This window comes from Rhea americana, unplaced genomic scaffold, assembly GCF_003343005.1.
Source record: "Rhea americana isolate MKP2758 unplaced genomic scaffold, rheAme1 scaffold_142, whole genome shotgun sequence".
Classification (NCBI taxonomy): Eukaryota; Metazoa; Chordata; class Aves; order Rheiformes; family Rheidae; genus Rhea; species Rhea americana.
In genome coordinates, this window is record NW_028185506.1 from 800,779 (window position 1) to 816,893 (window position 16,115).

General features: G+C 38.6%; 1 protein-coding gene across 1 annotated transcript; it reads left to right on the forward strand.

Moving 5' to 3' along the window:
• Positions 1-288: 288 nt before the first annotated feature.
• LOC146599273 (killer cell lectin-like receptor subfamily B member 1) lies at positions 289-14,576 on the forward strand. The gene is made up of 9 exons (XM_085298793.1): positions 289-374; positions 1,991-2,059; positions 5,443-5,490; positions 6,136-6,228; positions 10,512-10,568; positions 11,081-11,146; positions 12,036-12,178; positions 12,832-12,941; positions 13,554-14,576. The coding sequence occupies exons 1-9, from the start codon at positions 293-295 to the stop codon at positions 13,711-13,713; spliced, it is 828 nt and encodes a 275-aa protein (XP_085154919.1). The 5' UTR covers positions 289-292; the 3' UTR covers positions 13,714-14,576.
• Positions 14,577-16,115: the final 1,539 nt, after the last annotated feature.

The window sequence follows — 16,115 nt, forward strand, 5'->3', positions numbered from 1 at the left end:
TCAAAGTGCAGAAGGAGAGATTTGAAAACAAAAAAGACTAATAGTGCTAGATTCACTTTACTTCACTGTGACCTCATCAGTGCCACAACCTTACATTTAGGAAGCTGCCATCAAAAGCTCAATAACAGCAGGGCTTCTCCTCTCATCACTAGTATCTATATGACAAAACAGAAAGAAGTAAGAACTTCCCTCTTGAGGGTAGAAAAGCGAGTGAACTATGAGTCATTCTCAGACTGCAGTACTATCTTCACAGCAAAAAGGAACAAAAAAGGGAGGAGAAGGGGGGAGAAGAATGTCAGAAAATCTCACATACGCTGACTTGAATGTGGCTGAATTAAACAAGCCCAGATTACAGAAGGACACTGATGTCCCAGGTAGGTCAATCTCTCTGTCCTGAGCTTTGTGTTCACCAACCTTCCTCCCATATATTTTGAGAGAGAGGAAGACCCAAAAGGATGAAGGAGATTTGGGAGAGAAAGCTATGAAATGGTGTGGGTAAGTGTCCATGTAACTTTTTTACTAATATAGAGGGGTTCGTTATAATGTCCACTTTTCATTTGTTAAGGTTCAAGTGTGTGCAGTGAGTGGAGGGTGGTCATTGGTGAACTTAAGAATACATTCCAGCCATTTAGCAGATTACTCCACACTATCTGGTCCTGAACCAAGCATGCTCTCACATAGCAGACTGATTCTTGCAGCAAACTGATAATGGCTTTGAGTTCAAAATGTTTTTGTCATTTGAAGCAGTGTTATGTGTAGTTTCATTCTTCTTATGGAGTATAGCAGGCATTACTTGGGGATTTTACTTTCTTCATCTTGTCTGTACACACTATGCATTTAATAAATCTAGCATACAAATTTTTATGGTCAGATTTCATTTAATTTAGTATAAATGATTTTGCCAAATTCTGACCTAAACCTCATCTTGCTTTAAAGCAGAAGAAATTGTTCCATAAACTTTTGCACCATTTTTGCTACACCTGCATAAAATTACGTCCCAAAGTAATAGACATCGTATATCTTATCACTCTGTTTCATTCTCTTTTTCCTTCCCTTTCTTTTTAACTTTCCTAACTCTTTGACAGAAATAGTAGTAGCACCTATTTTTTGCCATCCTGTGCCTTTTGTTTTTTTGAAGTGTGATCCCTTGCTGTCTATTTTGAGTTTCTACTGCTCCAAGAAACAGTTTTCATCACCTGTTTTAACAGATTACTCCACTAAATTGCCTTGCAGCTACAATAGATGCTACCAATTAAAATTTCCATTTTCTTTACAATTTAATCAATGTACTTCTACTTACAGTTTTTATACCATTTTCATACCATTTTTCTGTTTTCTGTTTGTGCCTTTCTGGAAGACTCTTATCAGCTCCTTTCCTGTGTGTATTTACGTGTCTCTGCACTATATCTCCCCATGAGTATGCGTATCATATCATCTCTTCTGTCTTCTGTTCTTTTTCCTCCAGTTTTTATATGCCCTTCCTCTTCTTTCTTTTCTCATGTACTTTCTTCTGTACACTGTATTTATTACTTACAGATGCTAGAGTAGTTCTCACTACTCTCACCATTTTGATGTTACTGGCAACCCACACAAATTTAGTATGATCTGTAGTTTTCAGTTGTGGCAATTGTAGCCATTCTTACCATTCTCATGCAACTGTAAATTGGGAAGGATAGTCAGACAACATTACACATTTTCCTCCACTTGTGTTTATATTTAAAATGCCATGTTTGTATGTGTGTACTGTGGCGTATATCTCCTCTGTTATTGTCTGCACTGAATTGTGTTCAGTAAACAGTTTTTTACTGTCTGTAACAGGTATTCTGAAGTTTAAATGCAACGGACAGTAATATTACTGTGGCACAGTTGAAAAAATCAATAAATTATATCAGTTACTGCCATGTGTTTATCATTTCTTATCATTTCAGATGTTTTTGTTGCAGTTGAGTTGTTCTTTATTCTATGGGAGTTTTTTTTACTTGTTTTTTAGATTCAATATATGCAGAAGTGAAAGCTAAATCCCTAGACACAAATGCTGTAGCTAGCTACAAGGCGCATGGTGAGTTTTTAGCTATTTGCTAAACTGATCTGAATTTAAACAATGAAGAGAGGATTCCATTCCTTATTTTCCCTGAGTATATTGATATAAGGACATATGGGAGACAAGAAGAAACAGATATCTGCTTTATTTAGCTAGTGCAGGGAGCAGCTGTTGTGCTGGTTATGTGCAACTAAGTATTGGTTTCACTGGCATAAGAAAGTAAGACTGTTTTGGGCCAGCCCAAGCAACCACCTAGCCCTGTCTCCAGCAGTGGGCATGAGCCCACTAGAGAACAGCTAGAGATGAGTAAGAAGAGGATAGGTATATATGATACTCCCCCTAATATTGTCACGTATGTTTAATGACTCAGGGATTTCCTGAGATAGATGTGCTTCTACTAACTTACTCTCAGTGGGTTTCTCTTCTACAAACTTGTCCAATCTTCCCTTGAGTCCACACATATCTTTAGTTTCCACAACATCTCTTAGCAAGGGGGTTTATGGTTCTGCTACACATCACATGAAGAACTAGCCGCTTGCTTTTGTTCTGAGTTGACCTCCTATTAATTTCATTTGATGCTCACTGGAAAAGAGAGTAAGCAGTTGAACCCTACGCAAGGTCTCCATTATACTCAGGATTTCATGCACAACCTCTTCTTGGTCATCTCTTTTCCAGACTGAAGAACCCTACTCTACCCAGTTATTCCTTGCTTCCCTGCTCCGAACCTTTTCCCATATGCTCTTTGAAACAAGAGTAGCAGAATTTCATGCAGCATTCAAGTGGCAGACTAAATATCTGTGATTTCTGTTCATTTCTGAAAGATTCTTAACATGTTACTTGATTTTTTTTTTTTTTTTTTTGATCATTATGGAGCACTGAACTGATGTTTTCATGGTTCCAAAGAACTCACTGTCAGGTCATCTGAGAGCCCAACATTTCGTATGTGAAGTTGGGACCACCAATGCCAACTTCTACGCATGTACCTCTGTTTGCCTCATCTGCTATTATGTTGCCCAGTCTGCCAAGGAATCCTGGAATTCTGGGCAATCTGCTTTTGTATGTTCCCTGGATATCCATACGTTATCAACAAATCCCCATAGTGCTGTACACCCCATTCCAGATTGTTTAGGAACTGGTTAAGTAGCAGATCCTAGCACAGTCTCCTGGGAAATTGCATTACTGACTTTCTTCTGTTCAAGAACTGATGACTGAATCCTTCTGTCTGTTTTCTAGTTTTTAATCAATTATTTATCCATGCCGGGACCTTTCCTCTTTCCCATGGCTCATTTGCCTTTGCTGAAGGATGTTGTCAAAAGCCATTTGAAACTCGCACACATCACCCCTCCAGAGAACTCAGACAAGTTGTAGGAAAAACTTCTTGTACAAAAGCCCTAAAGAATCCTGCAGCTTGGTCAAATTTATTCCGTTTTTCACTAACTCCATGTTTTGTTGTAGTTCCCACTATGTTCCGTGGTACAGCTACTAGGATAACAGGCCTGAAGTTCATAGATCTCTGCAGCCTTGGTTATTTATTTATCTTTAATTTACATAAGATATGTTACCTTCCATTCCATGGGTGCAAAGGTAGCTTTAAGAGAAGGGTTACAAAACAGCATTAGTAATACAGTGTCCTAAAATAGGATATCTACCCAGTTCTTACTTAGTCAGCACTGATGTGAAGGATTGTTTTGGCTTCATTTCTATGGCTTTGTCTTGTGAGTGCTTCCTGGATACCCTGACCATTCACTAGCTTATAGATCTCTAGCAAGCCATCTTGCTCTTAATATGTTTGAAGACAGGTTTAGTGGTAATTCTGATGCCTTTTACTTCTTAAGTTTTCTTTTCTCTATTATTTTTAAAAATTTAAACTTTAATCCCTCAAGATTTCTGTTACTTTCTATTTTCTTCATTTGATGACTACAGCTTGGAAAGAGACCTTCTTATTCCTAATGACCTGTTTCTGATAGCTCTGACAGCTTTCTTTTACCTATTCTTAACCCTTTTTTAGTAAGTGGTTGTATTAGCCATGTGTGGCCAATATAATATCCTTTAGTAAGATATTCTTTGCCTATAAGGATTTCCTTCTTTTAGCAGTCCTATTTAGTTTCCTTTTAATAAGATTCCTCTCCTTTATTTAGTTCCCTTCTTTTACCCATTAGCACTCCATCATTCCTGTACCTTTTGTATTCTGATACTATGAAGATTCCCTTCCTCTTATCCACTTCCCAGAACACCTAGCATGTCTGCATGCTATTCAGTTACTGAACCACAGGTGGCCAGGGCCATTTGCCAAGAAAGAACATTCTGTCTGGATTCAGGATGCAAATCTAGAAGGCCATGGATCTGTTGTAGGTCCTCTGTGACATCTTCCAGATGCATTCAGATATCTCAGATACCTGAGGGCATCTCAGATGGCATCAGACAGTCATTTTTAGGCACCTGAGCCCTGACTGTCTTAGTCTAAGGTTGGAAATTCCAGATCTTCCCATCGTAATTGTCAAATTTCTGGTACAAGTGTAGGTGTTCCATAGCTTTGTTTTCCTTCTTAACACTCTATTAAACACTCTATCTTAACAATCTATTAAAATGACAATTTGTTTTCCATTTTCTGCTTGATTGTTCTCACTCTTTGACCTTTCTTTCTCTTGAGGATACATTTGACATAGTAACATCATGCTATACAGATCTTTAGCCACTGTCTGCTTCTGCTTCTTCATTTTAAAAGTTACTAGAAGCCTTCCAGATTTTAAGTCCATTATTTTGGCTCCCTTTTCATTAAGTTTGCTCCTGGTTAAGATGAAGTGTCCTGTTTGGGCATTCTGCATCAGGTGTTTTCCAAATTCTTGAAGAATCATGAATTGTTCCTTACTCCATCTTCTCAGTCAAAAGCCTTATCACTTCTCCCTCCAGTGTTGCTTGGRAGCAAGTTTCTGGAATTGTCATCTTAGAATTCCTGATCACGAACTTCCTCTCTATAAACTTCCATTCTACTAAAACATCTCTCTACGCTTCCCAGTCTTCTTGGTAGCCACATTTTATCAACAAAATCAACATGTTTTTCCTGCATGAATGCAATAGATTCGTTGATTAGTGGATCAACGTGTTTTGAGAGTGGAATCACTTGCTGACAAAACCTCCTCAGGCAGAAAATCTGACAGGACAGTGTTCCTGTGCACTTCCTTCACCATTCCTTGCAAAACTTGTTTAAAAACAGTCCAGTTTAGTACTATACCAAGGATGACAACTTAGTATTTTACTAATTTAATCAGTAATGTAAAGATAGGAATGAAAATGAGGTTACCAAGCAAGCAAGCACACAGGACAGAATAGACATTGATTGTAGTAAGGATGAAGATTCAGGATGGCATCTTTCTTTATGTAAAACAATTTTTGTTCTTCAGGTCCCAGTGGCCAAGCAGACCTCATAAACAGCAAAGGCAGAAGAAGGGGTAAGTAAATACTCCAGCAGAAATGTGAAGCAGGAAAGCTCTCCTTTACCTTCTAATTCAATGTCTGATGAGTCCAGCTAACTATTGAACATCTTATATGTTCTTCTTGGAACTGCCAGTGCTTTACAGCACTCAGCTAGTATTCACTGAGGGAGCAGACTAACGAATAATTCAAAGATCTCCTTGAAGTAAATTCGGAACAGAAAAACCATAAGGGATAGTCAAAACAAGGAGGGAAAAAAAAGACAACTCAATTGCTCCAGAAAATGAGTTATGTTGGGCAATATCACGTGACAGGACCTGTATCTAGTAGACTGGATACTTCACTGGATTTTGAGAGAGTAGATAAGCAGCCTAGAAAAAAATACTCTGGTATTAATTACAGCAGAATTTAACCAAGTATTCTAGACAATGGCAGAAGGATTCAGGTTGAACACCCGTCCTGGAAAAAATGGGTATGCATTTTATCACAAGAAGAACAAGCATTAGCAGGAACAGCACTGAGGCATTTTGCATAACTTGGAAGGGTCCTGTCAGACTGAGCCTGAAGAGGAAACATGAAGAGAGTCTTTTCTTAAACTTTGAAGACAAAAGGTTCCTTTCCTAGTTGTTCCCCTAATATATATCTTTTCTATCTGTCTGTAGGTAAAAGCTGTTTCTCCAGAACATGTGTTGCTGTATTCATTGCTATGATAGTCCTCCTTCTCCTAGCCTTAGGGTTGGGGCTGATACTAATGTGTAAGTTCTGCTAAAAATATCAATAGTCTAATTCATTTTTGACTCTCACCCAGTGACTGAGATCTATCTAACTCATGACATCCAAAACCAATAGCAATACAACACGAATTTGAAGGAAAAGGAAAATACTTTTTATATAAGTGTGGCCATGAGACGGAATCTCTAAAGGAGTTGAATGGTTTGAAATTTTAAAATTATCCAAAAGAAGCCAAAAACCCAAGGATCAAAACTGACAACACTGAAACAATAAATCATTTATTATACAAATGTTTTAGAAAAAACAACAAATAAAAATAGGATAATATCTATCAGAATTATGATTGTTCTCCACGAGCATATATGAAAGAGATGATCTTGTATTATATCACTAAGYAGTCTATAACACTAAAAAACTCTAAATAAATACGATGGAAAGCACATTTGAAAGAGGTAGCTAAGTCACAACTTAAAGGAATTTGCATTTCACTCTAATAAAGGCCTAGTACTACTTTCTCTGCAAATATATGATTGAATTCATAACAACCTTTGAGCTAAGTAAAAATATATGTTTTTTAAAAAAGAAAACATTCTTATCTCCTATGACCATTAGACAAAATAAATTTTAATAGGGCCATGTAGTACCTTCCCTTGAAAATTTTCAAGGAATCATTTTTAACTTTCAGGTGTGGTTGCATGTTTCTTTTTTCATCCTCTGATAGCAGAGCAAACTGAAGGGGTTTCCACAATCGATTGCTTAATCACAATGAAGCACCACAGTTTGCCATCTACTCAAAGATGCACTTGAAAAAAACTCTTTATGAAGACATACCATAAATCTTGGCCCAGGAAATGATCAGAAAAAAAAAAAAAAAAAAAAAAAAAAAGAGTTGAAAGGGTAGTCAAAGATGGTTTAAGGCTCAGAGTAAAGGACAGATGTTTGATAGCGCTCTTACCCTTATAAAAAGTAAAATACCTCAAGAAAGGCAAAATTTAAAAAACCCTTGATATAACAAGGTTAAATCACAAGCATTTAACAGAGTTTTAAATCATGAGTTGAATGAGTATTCCTTAGACTTCGATTCAAATCTGGCTTCAGTTTATTTACTTTGCTCCTTTCACTCCTGCCTCAACATACCAGAAAAAAACACCTAAGAAACTTGATTTACTGGTGCAAATCATATCAAATCGTTTTTTAATCTCAAGTGATAACTGTTGTCATTTTTGTTGTTTATTTATTTCTAAGTTTTAATTTTATACGAGACTGACTTTTGATTTTCTTTTGCMAAATAAACAGTTGAAAATGAACAATGTGTTTAAATAAACCAAGCTAGCCCTCTTGATATTATTCCATCATACTAGAGGTCTACAGGGGAATTTAGGACAGAATGACTTTTTCATTTCTATCCATGAATTTTAGTCAGTTCAACTTGACAAGAAATGTTTATAAAGTTCATAGGTGTATAAGATTATTTTCTTTCTTCTTGATAGAAAATTAAACTGTTTGTAAATAAAAAAATTGTCCCAGCAATTCATGTTCTGGTCTTTCAAGAATATGCAGGTCTAACTTCGATTCAAACATTACTTGAATTAACTTTTGCCTTCCTATTGTTCTTTTCTGAAACCAGGAGATGATATCCAGCATGAAGATATATACATATATATAAATATATGTATAAAAAGAGATAATTTCAAACTGACCTTTCTGTTCTATTTTTCAGTGCTGCTCTAGGGATTCATTGAAAGGCAAGGAAAGCCTTGATGTTTCCAATTAGCATATCAATAAAGTAGCATAAAGATCACAGTGTTAAGTTGTTCAGATTAGAAAAATGGTATTGTTGCTTGCTAGGTTTCAGTGCCTTTGAAATGCCTTCAGTAATGTTGCTCTCTGAATCTCTCAAGAAGATTTAATCTATAGATGGCAATATGTTCTAAGAAAACCTTGAGTCCCCATTTGGGTGTTATAAACTGATTTCAGTCTCGTAGGAGAATCAGTGAGGCATTGTTTGTTTTTGTAATGCATACCTATATGTTTTCATTTCTAATTTTTCACAGAAATATATGCTTTAAAATTATACTAGCTATCATGTACATTCTATATGAAGGGCTTCAAAGTATTCATACAAACAGCACTTCAAGTGTATATGCAAGGGCTAAGAGTGTAATGCAAAAACTTCTTCAGCTACTATAATAAAATAGTCCTTTATATCTGTTCATATCACATTTTTGAGAACTTTTCCTGAAGTTTAAACTGTTTTTCTCCTTCTTCTAAACATACAGTTGTTTCTTGTTTTCCTGATCCTTATTATTTCTGTGATGATTATCTGTTTTAATATTCTGTACTCTAAATATTCTAAAATGTGTATTTTAGCATATATTTCACTGTACATAAGCTAGTATACAATTCTACACACCAGAGCTTTAAGAAACTTTATTTTCAAATATTCAGATATGTGTCTTTCTTTGAGTTTTTGATACTGATATCTAAAAAGCAACTTCTCCTACACCAGATACACAAGATAACAGAAGTTCATCCTTAAAAGGAACAGGGTAAATCATTTAATTCTCAGCAAAATTAGACTTCCATTAACCTCCTTTTGATGTCTTCCTGAATTGCAAATTATAGAGTAGAAATAGCATTGTGCACTTGCTGTAAGTCTAAGCTCCAAATGTAGGGGGCCATCAGTTCTGTGAAATCCTGAGATCTTCTTTAAATTCCATCATTTTCAGACCAATGTTTTAGGGATGACAGTAAAACTTCCTTCTCACAACTCTAAAAGTTGAGTTCTTGCTTGTTGTTAGGGAAAGAGATGTAGATTATCTCAACTCCTCAGGCAGTGTGATTTCCTAGTCTTTAGTGGCTTTTACAGTTCATATTTCAACTATCTATAAAAGACTACTATAACAATATTGCTATAGTAGTTATTAAATTAGACCTCTGTTTCTCTAAAAGTGATCTCTCCAACACCAGAGTCCAGAACTGCAGAACAGAAGAATATGGTTCAGTGACTCTGATTTTTGGTAAAGAAAATATAATTATTTTCCAAATTATTTCCCAGAATAACACTGCTACGTCACAATTATTTCCCCTCAATCACCGATGATCACTGTCTGGTTTCACTGTCTGGCTTTAGGCTTGCTGAAGCAGTGGATTAATTCTTTATACTGAAAATAGGATTCATTTAAGTCTCTTTTCAGTATGGAATCTCTGAGAGACCTTCAAACTAGTGTCTGTTCTAGACATTTTTGGTACTAGGATTTCTTAAACCATCATAGAATCATAGAATCAGTAAGGTTGGAAGGGACCTCTGGAGATCACCTAGTCCAACCCCCCTGCTCAACAGGGTCACCTAGAGCATGTTAGACAGGGTTGCATCCAGGCGGGCCTTGAAGATCTCCAGAGAAGGAGACTCCACAGCCTCTCTGGGCAACCTGTTCCAGTGCTCCGTTGCTCTCACAGTGAAGAAATTCCCCCTCACATTCGGATGGAACTTCCTGTGCTTCAATTTCTGCCCATTGCCTCTTGTCCTGTCACATGGGACAACTGAAAAGAGTTTGTCCCCATCCCCTTGACACCCTCCCTTCAGGTACTTGTACACATTGATAAGATCTCCCCTCTGTCTGCTCTTCCCCAGGCTAAACAGGCCCAGCTCTCGCAGCCGTTCCTCATAGGGCAGRTGCTCCAGCCCCTTAATCATCTTCATAGCCCTACGCTGGACTCTCTCCAGTAGCTCCAAGTCTCTCTCATACTGGGGAGCCCAGAACTGGACGCAGTAGTCGAGATGAGGCCTCAGCAGGGCTGAGCAGAGGGTCAGGATCACCTCCCTCGACCTGCTGGCAACATTCTTCCTAATGCACCCCAGGAGACCATTGGCCTTCTGGGCCACAAGGGCACATTGCTGGCTCATGGTTAGGTTTGTCATCCACCAGCACTCCCAGGTCCTTCTCTGCAAAGCTGCTCTCCAGAAGGTCAGCCCCCAGCTTGTATCAGTGCCTAGGGTTATTTTTCCCTAGGTGCTGGACTCATGTTATCATGTTCTATCTTCAGATACAACTGAATCAAGATATGTGGGGAGAAGTGATATGTTTTATGAAATCAGTATATATATTTTTTTCTTTGCAATTGCCATACGGCTAAAAGCTACCCCACTGAATAATAAAAATAAGGTTATAAGCCTTACTCCATCATCTCCTTTTTGGATGCTTGGTCTCATAATGTTCAACAAGCAGAGACAGCTGCCTCCTGTTGAGCATTTCTATTAATATTCTACAATGACATGCATGGACTGGAATCTTGTATTTTTCAGTTTTAAGGAATCAGAAGCCTCCTGCAGAACAAGAATCTCCCATAGGCAAAGAAAGAGGTAAATCATGTACATTTCAGCCTTGATATCTGTGTTGAAACATATATTGAACGCTACTGTTTCATTCCTACCTAGGAGAGCAACAATTTTAGATCAGCTTCAGATGGTGCAGAGGTTTGCTCCACTTGAGTATCTCATCTCTTTTGGATTTGGGGTAGGAGCAAATAGTGAAAGCAGCTCCTAGTTGAGTGGAAGCATGCTTAATCAAGAATAGGCTGGCTTGAGCACCGATCTCTCATGGCTGCCTGTTGATTCTTACCACTGTAATTATAAATACACGATACATCACATTTGTGGCTACTTGGAAATTAGGCTCTTTGGAAATCTGTTCCATAGTATGTTACCACGTTTGTTTGTTTTTCAGTGGAGGAGCAGAAAAATGAGGATTAGGTATTGTTTGTGTTGTGATGGTGTTGGGGGGGTTCTCACCTGCTGCAGGCTATCTAGGGAACTTTGACAGATACAGTAAAATGGTCAGCCATTCACAGCAGAAATTGTCATCTTATTTCCAGCCCTTCCAAACACAAGCAGCCCACTTCAACCAGAAACGGTCTCCACCATCTCTGAAGAGACAATAGGTATGTGATTATCTATCATTCAAAATCCAGTTTTTAGATTGCTTTTTTAGGGGTGTTCTAGATTCTGTTCAGGAAAACAAACAAACAAACAACCTGACATCTCAGAAATAGAGATCTTATTCTCTACAATCACATGATAAGCACTCAAAGCCAAGCAGGGACTTTCCATATTTTCATCTTCTTTAAAACTAGTGCTTGGTCAGCACTGCATTATTGCTTCAAGAGGAGGGAGAATTACTAGCTCCCCCATGCTAGTACAGAGGAGCCAGTGATTGAGGAGGCATGTATATGTGGACACGAATATAACATTCCCTTTGGTATCACAGCATTACAGTGAGTATGATGGATCAATGTGCTCATACTGCTTTCTCAAATGCCCCTCTATTCTTACCATTTTAAAACTAAGTGTAATTCCATTTTGTTATTTCAGAGCTGTTGGATAAGTAGCTGAACTATCACACAGTCTCCTTTTCACTGTACTATATTCCCCTTTGCTGTTCCTCCCAGTACCTCCTGCCTGGCAATGCAGAAAAATGTTTTTTCTCTCAGTAACATCAGTATTGCCACATTTTGCAGCAAGTAAATAAGAGGCTTGAAAATTGAAAGCTACTTTTTCCCCCTACATTTTCTCTCTACTTCCTGAACAAAGGTCCAAAAAGCTACATTATGTTATCTGTGATTTTACTGCTCTGGTTCATCCCTAGCGACTCTTGGGCTGATATTAACTACAGAGCATGGCAGGGACCCCTGCTGGTCCAGTGACAATTATGACCAGAATTGAACAAGTAGTTTCCTGGCTCTAAAACTACATTCTTATCTTTCTTTTATAATGGGATACTTTCATTAGGATGAACATGTATTTTTCCACCTCTGTTCTTCCCTCTTGCAGGCTGCCCCTCAGGTTGGGTAATAAACAGGAAAAAATGCTACTTCTTTTCTCAGAATAGGGACATAAAAGATTGGGACACCTATCGCCAAGAATGTAAGAAAATGGATTCGGACCTGGTGATCATCAACAACATGGAAGAATTGGTGAGATCTAAATTCATGGGGCTGCTTATAGGATCAGTTGACTTTTACACCAAAAGGTTATGAACTAGAGTTGTGTCTTCTCATGTTATATGCCTTTGGGGGCCTATAAGCCACTGCCAGTAATAGACACAGAGCATCTCTGTAGGGTGGCAAAGACCTTCACAATAAGATGCATCTTGGTGCTTGAAGTCTTGTATGTGGAAGCTTCTCTCCTCAGGCATGCTCCCAAGGGAAGGAACAAACTCTCATCTTACTTAACTTCTGCTTCAAATGCATTTAACACACTAACCAAGACCAAGAAAATCAAWCAGACATTTTTGTCAGATAATAGCTTTGAACAAAACAGAAAAGCCTTCCCATCACAATAAGAAAATCTCCAGCTAGCAAGTCACATTTGAGTAACTGCAATGCTTTAACGGGAGCATGGGTATTGTCTTCTAGTTAGTCCTTTGCTAAGACCCCCAGGAAGCAGGATGAGATAAGTAAGAACTTTTTTAAATAGAAGAATTCAGTCTTTGAAGCTGTGGAAAGATAAAGTGTGGTTGGATTGACATCATTTATTTTATGTTGGATATTTAGCACTAMGTTTTCTGTGCACCTCTACTGAAGAAAATGTAATTTGAGTGTATTGTCACTCTTCACTTCCTTTCTAGGAGTACCTTATTTCAAAATCGAAAGGTCATTACTATTTACTTGGTCTCAAGTATTCCAGCAGTGAGAGGAAATGGAAGTGGATTAATGGTACAGAACACCACACAGACATGTAAGCTTACTTCAGCAAGTCACTGTGGAAACAGTCACAAAGACTCTAGGGCAAATAACAGAGCCTGCCAGGAAGTGCAAACAAAATCAGGGACTGAGAGTTATAGCAACTTAATTCTTTGAGATTCAGGTCCCACAGTACTGCCCTGTGACTGTTCAAGGGAGCACATGAGTGGATTACATGGGAATACTGGAATGTTGAATCAGGAAGTGATGGGAGTACACATCTGAGTTGTAGTTCCACTGGGGAACTTGGTATCTGCCTAGATGGGACTTCCAGTGGAAAGGAAAAGGATATATCAGATAGACAGGAGAGACCGTCTGATCTCAACACAAATAAATGGAGGGTACCAGAAAAGGGAAAGTGTTTGGATGAAAAAGCTTAGTCCAAATATCTTTGTTGAGGACTAGGGAATAAAATTAGGAATGGCAGGGGGAGTCTCCTGTAAGGTAGCCTTCAGTCCTACTGTCTTAGTATCCTTAGCATGCCTTAGTAGCAAGATCAGATACTTCTCTGTCTTTCATGGAAGTGACATTGATTATCTTGCAACAGTTTCTTTTCATCAAGCTGAATCAGGAACACAACTAAATCTGAATTTCTTTGCTTGTCCAGGTTTACAATAGCAGGAGAGATGACTGACTATTTCTGCACTGTTATTGGATTTGACCAAGTAGCAACTGCACCTTGCAATGGATCCTCAACAACACAAAATATGTGTGAAAAAGCTGCAAATATTTCAGCTCTCCCCAAAATGGCAGAAGCAGAGACATAAGCAAAAGATCCAGGCAGAAATCTTACCTTTATCTTCGTATAGGAATATTGGGTGGAATTTGTCTCACAGCTTTTGCTACCTTAAATACCCAATCTAAGCAAGTCTGACTGGCTCCCTTTAGAGTTAACTTGCTAAGCTTAGCACTCTTTTCTAAGATGCATGTCCAAGACTGGATGGATCACTCTCTAGAGAAGCTTGCATTTGCAAACTGTTAAAGATCTCCTCTGTTAAAAAACATAGTGGATACCATATCCCTGTGGGGCTAAAATGTGATTGCCCACGAAAAGTGAGATGATCCTACACTGTAAAGTTGTGCATAAAATCCCCACCAATCCTGTGCAGGTCAGGGAAAGTGTGTCAGATTTAGTGTCAGCCCTGACACCAAATTGTCCAGGACAAAGAGCAGTAGGGATCACCAGAGTCTAAAAAACAATGCCATAACAATAGCTAAACTGCACCAGAAAATAATCAAACTGAGAAAAGAGATGGCTGTGAAGAAGCTGGCAAGAGGGTGAGAGTGACCTACAGAAAATGAGAACACAGCAGATTGACCTGTTTTTTTCAGGATAGTTATCAGTGAAGAAAATCATGCAAGAAGTTTTTTCCTGCACTGAAATGTGTCCGCAAGCACCAGGAGCTGGTGGTACCAGTGGAGTAGAGTAGTGACTAGCAAATAGTGAACATAACCAGAGCTTTTCCAACATTCTTCCTTGGGACCTTGGTGTTTGCGTGACTCCAAGGATTAGAGTCTCACAATCTCCTTTGAACACTGTGAGGCAGAATCACTCTTACTTCAAATGTCACCATGGTCATGCCATGACTCTCTCCTGCATCTGCAGACTGAAGAAAGCTCTGTGAATTCCTTAATAAAGCGATAGTGATGTTATGCTTGCACATAGGAATTTCTTGTTTGCTTGTTTAACTAGATAATATCTACTTTCTAAATGTTGTACCCAAGGCTAGTGAAAAATACAATCATGTAGGAAACTGTCTCACATTCTGACCTGAAAGTACATTGTAGACAATACTCCTCCGTGACCCTACTCATCAAGATTCATCTGAGGCATATTTGTAGTTCCCCCACTGCCCTTAGTCACAAAAGTAAGAATGCAGAAGTGTAATGCAAAAATTTCAATGGCTGAAACCAGACTATTATTTGAGACTATTATTTGAGAAGACAGGGTTTATCAGTAAGCTGAGCTGGAGGGATTATTTATTTGTTCTCAGTTTACTGAAATGGAGCTATATGCTTTGTTACTGAGTAGCGTGGAAGAGGGCTGTCCTTCTGTTACCATATTTCAGCTGCTGTGCTTTTGTCCGGTGGGGCTTGGTGAAGGAGGCAGGGAAAACCCCTTTCCTGGCAGCAGCTGGACCTGGAGGGAGTTTGGAGGCTTCATCAAGCAGCAGATACAAGCAGCTAAGCGTCAGGAAGCTGCCCTAAGGCCACAGTGGGATGGTAAGAAATCCATCGAACACAGAAAGACCTGGAAGGCTGCAGAACTGAGAAGCAATCCCTGCTTACAAGGAAATAGCAAACAAGGGAGGAAGTTTGATTTAAAGTCATTCATAGAGTCATAGCCAAGTGTGTTATGAGCAAAATATCTTCAGTTTAGATACACTGTTACCAAGCCTGTGTTTCTCACACTCCTGTCAATTACCTCTGATAAAGGGACTAACCAGAGAACTCACAATGCAAAAGCAGTCCTAGGAAAGTGTATCCTTGAGTAAGTGCATTGAGTTCTTGCTCTGCCAAGATACATGGACAAAGATAGAAAGACACTCAGGGCATAAAACCAAAGCATATTGTATATCTGGGCAGCACCTACATAGGCACGAAAAGCAGCACAATTCAATGTAGAAAAAGGACAAAGATGTCTCCCTGCTTTGTCTCACACTGGATTCTCCCATTCCCATAACAATTCCATCCCCTATAGTTGCCATGTTAGGCAAGTTATGCTCTAATCACATACTGTTTTCATATTCCACTGAAAATCTATATAAAAATATTTGCAAATTCTCAAAATCTAAAAAGCAGAAAATACCAGATTTCCCAGCCACCATATTGTTACCAAAAACCAGAAAATACAACTCCTTAATGCCAATGTAGCATTAAGAAGCAGGCACTCCTTTAATAGGTGCCAGGGGCATAGGGGATCCTTCCACCTAATACACCCCCCCCTCCTCGAGACCATGATTCGTCAAGCTTGTATCTGAGACCCCTCGTAYATATTCATTACAATTCTTGGAATTAATTTGGGTATTCATTACCTTTCCAGGAATTTGCTTATATTTTTACACATTATTACGCGTGCGCATTGAATCTATGAGGAGCTGTTTTGGGGAGTTGCAGGGGTCTCTAGTGGCAAGTAGATGTCATACCAGGAGTACCAGGCTGATCCTTG

Excerpts from the sequence above, each read along its gene's own strand:
- LOC146599273 (XM_085298793.1), top strand. The coding sequence starts at position 293 with ATGTCAGAAAATCTCACATACGCTGACTTGAATGTGGCTGAATTAAAC. Across the intron at positions 375-1,990 it reads GAAGGACACTGATGTCCCAG|ATTCAATATATGCAGAAGTG; the intron begins GTAGGTCAATCT and ends CTTGTTTTTTAG. Across the intron at positions 11,147-12,035 it reads CATCTCTGAAGAGACAATAG|GCTGCCCCTCAGGTTGGGTA; the intron begins GTATGTGATTAT and ends TCCCTCTTGCAG.